This window comes from Ischnura elegans, chromosome 3, assembly GCF_921293095.1.
Source record: "Ischnura elegans chromosome 3, ioIscEleg1.1, whole genome shotgun sequence".
NCBI classification, from domain to species: domain Eukaryota; kingdom Metazoa; phylum Arthropoda; class Insecta; order Odonata; family Coenagrionidae; genus Ischnura; species Ischnura elegans.
In genome coordinates, this window is record NC_060248.1 from 41,315,779 (window position 1) to 41,326,601 (window position 10,823).

Sequence of the window (10,823 nt, forward strand, 5' to 3'; positions counted from 1 at the left end):
TGAAGTCTCTAGTTTTAAATTTTCTCATTGAAAGTAAAATGGAGGCTATGTGATTAATTTGAACATTTCTATTGAAACATTATTCTTGTTTTGGCAGGAATTCGTGGTGTATACCAAGGGTTGACTGCCACCATAATGAAACAAGGGAGCAACCAAGCGATTAGATTTTACGTCATGGAATCTCTCAAAGATTGGTGGCGAGGGGGCGACCCTCAGAAATCTGTGCCAAAGCCAGTTGTTGGAGCATTTGGTGCTGTTGCTGGAGCAGCATCAGTGTTTGGGAACACTCCAATCGATGTCATCAAAACAAGGATGCAGGTAAAGAAAGATCTGTTGCTTTCCCAGTGAGTGTAACGAGAATATACCTGGCAAGGAGTCTATATGTTGAAACTCTGAAGACCGTAGCAGGAAAAGCATGGTTAATGGGCCCTGCATGAGAGATTTCAAAGATTCCAGGTGTAATTTAGGGCTTAGTGAGCTATTGATCCATGCAAAATATTTAGCCTGATAATTATCATATATTGAGTTCTCCCTATGAAAATAAAAATTTTTCCACTTGATAGAAGACATAATCCACTGCTACTAAGCCCGTTTCGGTAATAAACACTTATAGATATTGCATTCAAGGTCATATGGATGAAGATTAAAGTTCTTCTAAAGAATTTTATGATTTTACGATGAGTAAGAATGATCAACAAATATTGAGAGTATGCAACCCGCGTGCCACTAAAATTGTCTGTCTGGGGTGGCGCACGCTCACTTTCGGGGCGATATCCCGCGAACCAAAGGGCAGAAATGAAATATATTTGAGGTGATTCACTAAAAATGTCTAAAAAGTTGTTGTAGAGGACAGAAAAGTGATAGAATAATCCAAGAGCAAAGTAATCTTCAGTTATGTCCCAAAAACACCCATAAATACCCAAATTTCAAAACTTTAAGTGCGATGCGGTACGTTTTCGCGGTATTCAATTGCAAAAATAATTAGCTCGATTTATTTTCTCACCAAATGGAACAAAACTGGGGGGCGTCTCAAGAAATATTCGAAAACTTTGAAAATAAGGACCACCCTAATGTGGGATTGGCAGTCTTCTTTGCACCCCCTCTCTTTTTATGAACTCACAAACTCTGTAGTCAGATACTCTCCCCCTTTACCACCATGAAGAGCTTAAAGTTTAGGCCCGGAAAAAGTTTCCATAAATGTCTTCACTATTGTAAATGCTTCATATAATATGGTATTTCCTGGAGTAGGTCATTTATACAAAAGGCATCAAAAAAAAATTTAATTAATTTAAATTAATTTTATTTACATAAAAATTAATGGTAACCTAGGTTGTGGCAATACCTTAGAAACAAAACATAAATAAATATGTTCAAAGTTTAGAGGTATGTCAAAAATTTTTGTATATTCCATTCTGTTCTTATATATATGTTTATATATACATATTTCTTTAAATTATATTGTATTATATAAAAAAAACCAATTGTTCCTTCTTTATGTATAAATATTGTGTATCGTCTTATTCTCTGTATTTTATATTGTTTCACACTTTTTCTAACATAGCCCTGAAGATGATTTAAGAAAACAAATCGAAACGTTGGCTGCTAACTTTTGTATAAATGACCTATACTCCAGGAAATACCATATTATATATTAAATAAGGTCAAGAAAAGGAAAAAAAAAATAATAATTGTAAATGCTTCAAACATTTCCCCTTTTCAAACATTCCTCCTTGTGAAAGTCACAAACTAATAAGCACCCCCAAAAGATATTTGCTTTGAGCAAGTAAAACTACATATTTACCTTTGAATTCAATATCTTTCTGAATGACATGTATTTGAATAATACTTGATTACTATGGGATGTGTATGCACATTAAGATTCTCATATTCCTTTATTTTGTAATTCTAGGGATTGGAAGCTTCAAAGTACAAGAACACTGCCGACTGTTTCATGAAAATCTGGAAGAATGAAGGGCCAATGGCGTAAGTTAAAAATTTTAAACTTTAAAACTTTTATTAATAATATTTAAGCTATGTTTGGATTATATTTTAAAATCTAATCTAAGAAAGGTAAATATTCATTTTTATATTCCTATCTACCACAGATAGTTTATCAAATCGTTGTTAGCTTGAACAAAATTATTATATATTTATGTTTAAAAAAAATATCTTGGATCTGCAACCAAAACTATTTAAGATTTGAGAGCGAAACATTATTAGAATCCAAAACTAGGGTGAGAAATTCAGTGGGAGCTATTCTGTGCCTGAGTGGAACATTTTTATAATAAATATTGTGTAATATGGTAAATAGTATTGCTGATATTCGAGGTTACCTTAAGTGCACTGAGCAGATACTTTTAGACACCGTTACCAGAATCCTAAAGTTTGACAAGCAAAAGTCCAGGCATGAATCAAACAAAACCACCTTTGCAAAGTGAGGAGGTTCTAGCGATGCCGGTAGTTGGTATTTTCATGGTGCTGTGAGTAAGTTAAGCATTATTTTGATGGTGATGTCATTAGTTTGCCCTTTTTCAGAGTACATAGAACACACTGAGGCAATGAAATACATTTTTTTACGTTTGAGGTAGGTGTGGTCTTAGATATACAAGGTCAAAGTTTGAAGCCTACAACCTTGGGATTAAAAGTTCATGCTAAAAGGCCACACTGTATTACAGTTAAAACCTGTATTTATTCTCTTTTCAACAATATACAGTAGACCATCGATTATCGAACTGTGAATTATCCATGCATTAGTTTCACAGTCCTATGATGTTTTCTGTGATACATGCAAAAATGTAATCGGCCTCAAAAACATCGCGATTATTGCATTTTAATGCAAGCCTATCGAATGGAATGGAATTATTATATGTACAGTTGAGGACCTCAAATCCGGAATCCAGAAACTCAGAAAACCAGAAATCTGGAATGTTTGAAAATTCCTTGGCGTATAATGTTTCGACTTGCCACCTTGTGGCACCACTTTCTGAACCTTTTTCTGGGACGAGTAGGAAGTTAACACACACAATGAGCATACACTAACAACCTAGGCAGGGACACGTAGGGATCTCAAACATCAAGCACAAGAGCCTGAATGTATTTATAGATTGATTTACTAACAAAATATGGAAGTATTTACATAGAAGACCAGAAATCCATAAAAACCAGAAATCCAGAAACCCTTTGGTCCCAAGCTTTCCGGATTTGAGGTCCTCAACTGTATTTGCTTTCTGACAAGGAATTTTTCAAGTGTACTTGGAAGTCTGCTCTAGCATTGGGGAAGACTATGAGTGGCGGAAAAAAACTCTTGATTAATTAAGATGATTCTTCAATGGTTAGCCATAGTTATAAATTAAGAAAAAATCTTATCTATGATCTTTAAACATATTTTCCATAACACAAATACGTAATCATTGCCATGGCCTCGCATGCCGTTGAATAGAGTACACAGAGACCAGTCAGGATTAAACAGGATAGGGAGGAAATAGTTGAAGTAAGACGGTGGGTAGGTGGAAGCAGAGACAAAGGAAGGAGAGATGGTATGAGTCACAACCAAGCACTCGCCTGTGTAGACAGTTTGCTGGAGTAAATGGGTCAGTGTGAGTTCAATCACAATTACGGTATCGCTGCAGAACATATGGCAGAAGGCTGAAGAAAGCTGTCAATGAATCTGGGAAGCAATAAAAAATAACAGACTATGTGCATAAATAGTAATGTACTGTTTGATTTTTTTAAATTATAAACATTACAAGAAATTAAAGTAAAAATTTGGATTACCTTTTTTTTCTGATTATTTGTGCCATCTCTCCTCATATTTAGCCTGTATAATTGGGAGCTAGCTATGTGCTCCATTCCAAATATGTAGTTCCGACTTTATTGTTCTGTGATTTTGTTATTTCCTTTCTTTTAATTCTTTTGCTTTTTCATGGCATGCAAAGTGTCACTTCATGCATGTTATTTATAAGGAATCAGAGAAGGTTGAGTTGTGTGGTGCAATGAACCATCATGGACCCTATGATGTTATGTCAGAGTTGGGGAGGAAGAGTAAGGGAGACAGTAAAAGGAAATTCTTGATTGTGGGAGAATAAGTTAATGGGTGCCATGTTGTAGCATTTTTTTCTCCAAGCAAAGTGTAAATCCCAGCAAAACTTGTCACCCCATATTGATTGTTTAGATTTCATTCATTTTATAAATTCATTAAAATCTACAGTTTCAATGTTTGCATCAAAGTGTTTTGAAATCTTTACTCTTCTCTATGAAAGCTATTATGCATTTAATATGGTCAAAGTGACCAAATTTTAATTTTAGAAAAATATACATTAATTATGTTTAAAAAGGAGCCAATTTTTCATTTTAATTAATACTGTGTACACAGCTGAGGGACATTACAGTTAGCATATATAACTGTGGGTCTGAAATGAAATCCAAATAGATTTTATCATAAATATTCTCTGTACATAATTTACTGTGATTGCTGTAGTTAACATAAGCAAAGTATAATCTCCTGGGTTTCCTCTGTATTCCACTTGATTTTCTCTAATTTTGATGGTGCCACTAACAGTCTAACAAAATGCAAATTTTTTATCCGAAGATATATTCTTGGATTACTGATGGAAAATGCTAAAGTTAGAGTGATCAACTTTCCTATATTTCCCAGGTTCTCCCATTTTGGAACCTATTTTTTCAGCATATAAAATCATTCGATTTTATCCATCCCAACTTTGTACACACAATTGTAATTCATTTAGGCATTCAAAAGCAGACCCACTTGATTCAATGTCAGGTTTTTTAAATAGATTGTGTGAATGAATGGGAATTGTATTGGTTCCTTTATAGTTGTGTGAATGAAATAACATATGCTGTGAATTTACCGGTTAACACTTTCAATGCTGACCATGTAAAACTCAAAATCGACCCCCGGTGCGGCTGTCGTTTTTTAATGCAAAACGCATGCATGGGTGCCAAAAGAGCTGGGAAAAATAATGAAAAAATTTTCTTGGCCCTAATTTGTTAGCTATGAATTTTTTTATTTATGACGTGATATCACGTCACCCGCACAGCGGGATATTAACGTAATGCGGGTTGCATACTGTCGGATTTTTTCCCCGCGCCACCGTTTTCTTTCATTTTTTTTCTGCGCTATGTATCCAAAAAAATACGAGGAAAATGAATTTGTAATGTTCTATTGGTATCGCCATTGGTATTTTGCCACTGCCATAGGGAAATTTTTGGCTTAGATGGATGTAATGCAAGTTATTAGTACAAGGAGTCGCCGTGAACAGCTGTTTGATTGGGATGGTAATTCTGCGCAGGATATTTCGGCGTATTCCTTGTACTAGTAATCCTAAGTATCGGGGTAGGGTTCTATAATATTGAATAATTTCTACATTTTCTTCTGAAGCCACTATTTCGTCACAAATTCCTTTACTCGTTTCATGTTTTCAGCTCCAATTCCTTTCTTCCCATACGACCACCCGTAAGCATCAGTTATTTAACAAAAAATGGTTTTCACATACCATTATGTATTCCCTTCACTGCAGGTGCTTGAGATGGATGGCACTCCGCTTTCGAGATTATTTTCCGACGGTGTATTAGGGTGTCTCTTGACGTGCACCACTCCTGCCGGCTGTTCTAAGGTGGAGGGGGTACGGAGATGAAGCGAGGGGTAATAGTAAGATTTAGTCGGTCCGCTTGTAAGAGCAAGGAATAGCTTTTTTGGGAGTGCCATCGGAACATCAAAAAGATGGGGAAGGTGTGAGGAAAGATTTTGCTGATGCGTGTCCTTTTTGGGTCATTGGGGTAGAGACTCCGTTGCTGAAATAAAAATGGATGTGGAAACAGAAATAATCAACCCATAACTTCCTCATTACTATCTTCTGAACTCAAGCCAATAACATATTTTTGCAATATGATGTGACCGAGTTAGAAATTAATGCATAAAAACTGGAACTAATAGTATTTGCAAGCAAACATTTACAAGTAATCTTCATTTAGGCCACGTATCGCGGTTCTTACTACAAATATTCTGCGAAAATCTGAAAATGATGTAAATTTTTACCGCAATAATATTTTTTTTCATTTGGTGCATAATAATATCAATTCGAGTAAACCATTCAATAATACGTATTGCTAGGAATATATTTGCAGCATCTATGCCCCTTATTACTTACCCGATTACCGAAAGCAACGATGGCGTGTTCTTTCTAACTACACGAGGGAAAGACTAATTCCATCGTGCTTGGAAATCTCTAGTTACTTCTTATTTATGAAAGAGCCCTAGTCTATTGAAAAAAGGAATCACATGACATGAAAAAAATATTTTATTTACCCAAAACAAATTCAATACAATCGGAATGATGACCATTTTCAAATTATATATTATATACAACTACGTACAGTCATGTATGTTTTACCAATGTAGGGAATACCGCTCTCACAAATTTTATAACAATATATTTAACCTATAATACTATTGCAATATATAATACTATTCATGCCTTCTTATGAAAGAAAGAAAAAAGCTCGGGATAGAGTAGAGGAGACCTAGCAGCCAATGTAGATATCTGCGGTCTCTTTCCTATGCCCAAGAGTGCTTGCACCGCAATAGTGCAATACTTGCACCATCGATTCTTCTTTCTGCCACCTTCCTCTTGGATGAGTTCAGGGAAGTGAGATTGAGATATTGATGGTAAAAGTGGCTTGGGATAAGGAATATAGGATGGAAGAATAAAGGATCTAATGACAGAAAGATGGAATTTATAAAGGGTAATCTTTCCGGCGGGTTCACGATAAATGAAAAAGCGTGCATAACTTTCGGGAAGGAATTATTAGGGAATCAATGGAGGGGTGAAATGAATCTAAAAGGGACGGATTTTTTTAGAGAAAATACTCAGGCTCAGAATCGTTTGGGCCGGTGTTCGGTGAAAAATGAAGGGCTTGAAGAATGCTAAAGAATCAATCACGACTCATATATTTCCGAAAGCAAAGCTGGTCAAACAAGATAGCAACGCTCCAATAGTCTGATATATTAGTTATAGGAATACCTAACTTGTGAAATATTAGGCCTATGAAGGTAAAACTCTTCGTAGGTCAATTGTTTCCAATTCCTTACCTATTCTTTCGGAGATTATAAGAAAGTATGTCTGTATATGAAAGAGGGTGTCTGGGAAAAGGAGACGCAAAAAACTTTTGGGTCGTTGAACGGGGGTGGAGTGTTGAGAGCTGGGTTTTCTATGAGAGTGATATTTTGAGGGGTCACTGAACTACGGGTCCACCGCAAAGGACGTTCTGATGGAAGACTGACGGTATTGTTAGAGGGTTCAGGGAAAGAATAGGAAAAAGGGGATGGGCCAGGGATTGACATAAAGGGATCGGGCGTAGAAGGAGGCAACGGAGTACCTGACTGGGAGGGTTCAACCTCCTCCCCACCTTCCTCCCCTCTAATTTCTAGCTCGGAGTCTTCAGAGAATGCCTGATCCCGCTCTCTTCCAGGAGCTCCGGCTATTCCTTCTTCGTGTACATTCGTCTAGAGACGGCAGAGAGCTAAGAAGGAAATGTTTGTGTCCTTGCGGAGGTTTCCTCCCTCGACGTCGATAGCTGCAGGTCCTGATGGAAGGTCGAAGACTGCTGATCATCTGCAAAAGCTGATGAATAGAGAATTTCACCTCTTTCAGGCGGCATCAACTACCGGCCAGCATGAAAAATTTTCCGTTTTACTCCTCGCTTCCGTACCATCTGCAATAAATACATTGTATTTTTTTTGTAAACATTCCGATAAATAACAGGATCAAAATAAACACTCTCGGTGAAATAGGCCAAAGCTGAAATGCTACAAACAGCTTTACTAATGTAAAACTATGTTTAGGAACTAAATATTCACAATGGCGAGACAAAGAATTGAGAGCACCCATAAGCCATTGATTTCACAGTTATTGAGCAAATAACAGCATTTTTATAAAGCAACTCCTCAGCACTTCTTCGTCAATCCAAGGGATAATGTGCAAACAGTTATTTGCAATTATAATAAGAATGTTTATAGGTGCATGATATACGTATATCAACAATAAAGGTTATAAAAAACTTACACTTTTTCCGTAAATAACTTTCTTCACTCTCGTAATATTGCCGCTTGTCGATCCCCTCCCTGCTTAGGAGTTGCACTGACAAACAAAGGAAGGGTGCAAAAGCTAGAGATATGTTACGTTGCATAAATAAAATATAATGGCATTCAAATTTACATTAAAGTTTAACTAATCACAGTACTTCATGTATTAATTGAATAAAACTTATTAACATCAGATAACAAAGGTTCGAAAAATACTAGGCTCGCAAGAAGAAAAAAAAGAAGGATGGAAAAAAATATCTATATTCTCGCTAAACATTATTAAAACAGAATAGAAAATTAATAAACACACATAATTAAGTTCCAGATAGTAAATAGTTATGATTTGTAAAATAAAACTCAAATAAATATTGTCATATTCACGCATTAATAGAAATAAATAAAAATAATAGCATAAAATACAGGGGGAAAATGAATGGAAATTGGCTTACCTTAAGATAAAAGAAAAAATTTCTCCCGATCCTCCCAGGAAAGGTTGCTTGAAACGGCGTTCACAAATGCACTGCTAGATCCCTGCTGAGCAACTTAGGGGGGCAAAATGTCATAATAGAACTGAACCGAGCTCTTACGGAGGGCCGGAACCCTCGGGGTACACATGACGTGATATCACGTCATCAGCACCAGGGGATAGCGCATCATGACGTGATATCACGTCATGCCGCACTCAAGGTGTTAATGTCAGCCAGAAATGGGTGGCAGTTTCCAACAGCTGAAATGCTAGAAATATGTATAATTTCTGAAAGCTTGAAAATTGGTTGGCTATGTTTTGAGTGTGCCAGGTAGTGATGATCATAAAGAGCTATTATTTCTTCTTTTGAATGACAAGTAGACTAATGCTAGCATAAGAGGTGGTGCAAATCTGATCAATTAAGAATTGCAAGTTGCTATTAACTTCGAGAGTTCTTGTTATTAATTTTTAGAATCTTCAAAATGTGATGGCGAACTCATGTCTGAATCTAATCTGTAGCAAAATATTCCTTCTTAAAGTTAATGTTCTTCATTAAAAGAAACTCCTTTGTTTTTTGTTAGATTTTGCCTTTTCGTCAATATCCCTTATTGTGGGTCAATATTTAAAAAATTCCCTCATTTTATTCGAAAATATTTCATCAACCTTCTGGTGATTCTGTTCTGATACTATATTGATGATAAATTTATTTCATTTGCCTTTCTGTGATTGCATCAGGAACTTATGAAATGCATCGGTTATTGCATAATGTCTTTTCTCTCTAGTTTCTACAAGGGAACGGTTCCACGACTCAGCCGTGTGTGCCTTGATGTCGCTATCACCTTCATGATTTATGACTCATTCATGGACCTCTTCAACAAGTTTTGGAAGTGATGAGATGAAGAACACATCAGTTGCCTAGCTGCAGTTCTCATTTGTGCACGCCGTAACATAGTCTCATGCAACCCTTGCCCGCTATTAATTGTTGCTGAGGGTTCAAAGGGAAGGAGGGATCATAAGGGATAGTAGGAATGTATGACTTCGTGTATTCACATCTGTACCAATCACCTTTCAATGCCGTAAGCTTTTTTTCTGTTCTACAAAAGTTTGTCTTAATTCAAGTTTTGGTGATTGGGATAAATTTTATTCTGATGAAAAGGAACTGTTTTTTTTATGTATATTATTATGGATCACATTTATAGATATGATTGATTGTGCTTTGTCAAAGTGGAAGAAACTCCATTTGTATTGTGGAAGCCTTTTGCTTGATGTGCATTTAACGAAAAAATTATGCCCTAATTTCATGGTCTAAGCATTTAAAGTCTGCATCTAATGAGTGCTCAATCAAGTGTTATGTGAATCAGTATCATCATAGCTGTGGTTTCATTATTTTTATTTCCATAAATTCTTGAACTCGACATTCCTGTAATTATTCATTGTTTCATGAAGTTGTTAATAGTAATGGTCAAGGTGAAAGATTGTTAGATATGATTTAAGTTTATTGTTGTTGTGTTTGCTTATTTTATTTTGGTAGAAAATGATTTTATGACTGAAGGGTGGCAGCAGCCAATCGATTTTAGCACATTACCATGTGTGATGGTACTAACTTTTATACTCGTCAACTTTATTGAAATGAGGAATTTGTTAATGCTTTGCCTTTTATACAGCAAATGGAAATGTCTTCTCTACCATTGTCATGGAACAAAAAGGAAATTATTTCAATTGCAGAAAATTTTATGGATGTTTTTTGTATGATTTTAGAAGTTGTTATCTACTTGAAATCTACTCAAAAATTACTACACCTGTGACGCAACATATCATTATGTTTAATGTGTAGTATGTGCTGTTACCATATTATGTACCACCAAAAGCACAGTAAATAGGAAAGTCAAATATTTGTACATTTGCTAAAGATTACCAATGTTCCTGTGTTAACTAAAATAAATATGAATTTTTAGAATGATTATCAGCCTGTCATTGCTCGAGGTGAAATCTGAAATTTGTGAGAACAAGATATAGTGTCAGTTTGTACGACATCTCTGGATAAGTGTACCCCAGGGGAGTGTTAGGAACTGCAGTTTCAGAACAGATGTTGCCAGCAAGATAGCTTATCCAACCCTTAATCTCCAAAAATACCATGAAGTAGAATGCTTCCCAAAAAATGTAAATACATAATAGATATTTACAATAAGGTTTCACTAGCATAGTATTATTTGTTTCCTTGAACCACTTCAGGATTGGTTCTGTCCAATGAAAGAG

The 10,823-nt window shown here is 35.8% G+C and overlaps 1 protein-coding gene across 1 annotated transcript in view; it reads left to right on the forward strand.

The window, feature by feature from the left end:
• Positions 1-10,528, forward strand: part of LOC124155691 (putative tricarboxylate transport protein, mitochondrial) — a 51,266-nt gene extending 40,738 nt beyond the window's left edge. Inside the window, exons 4-6 of the mRNA XM_046529721.1 lie at positions 98-318; positions 1,910-1,983; positions 9,350-10,528. Coding sequence (XP_046385677.1) covers positions 98-318; positions 1,910-1,983; positions 9,350-9,458 — 404 coding nt within the window. The 3' untranslated portion in view covers positions 9,459-10,528. The remainder of the gene's footprint in view (positions 1-97; positions 319-1,909; positions 1,984-9,349) is intronic.
• Positions 10,529-10,823: the final 295 nt, after the last annotated feature.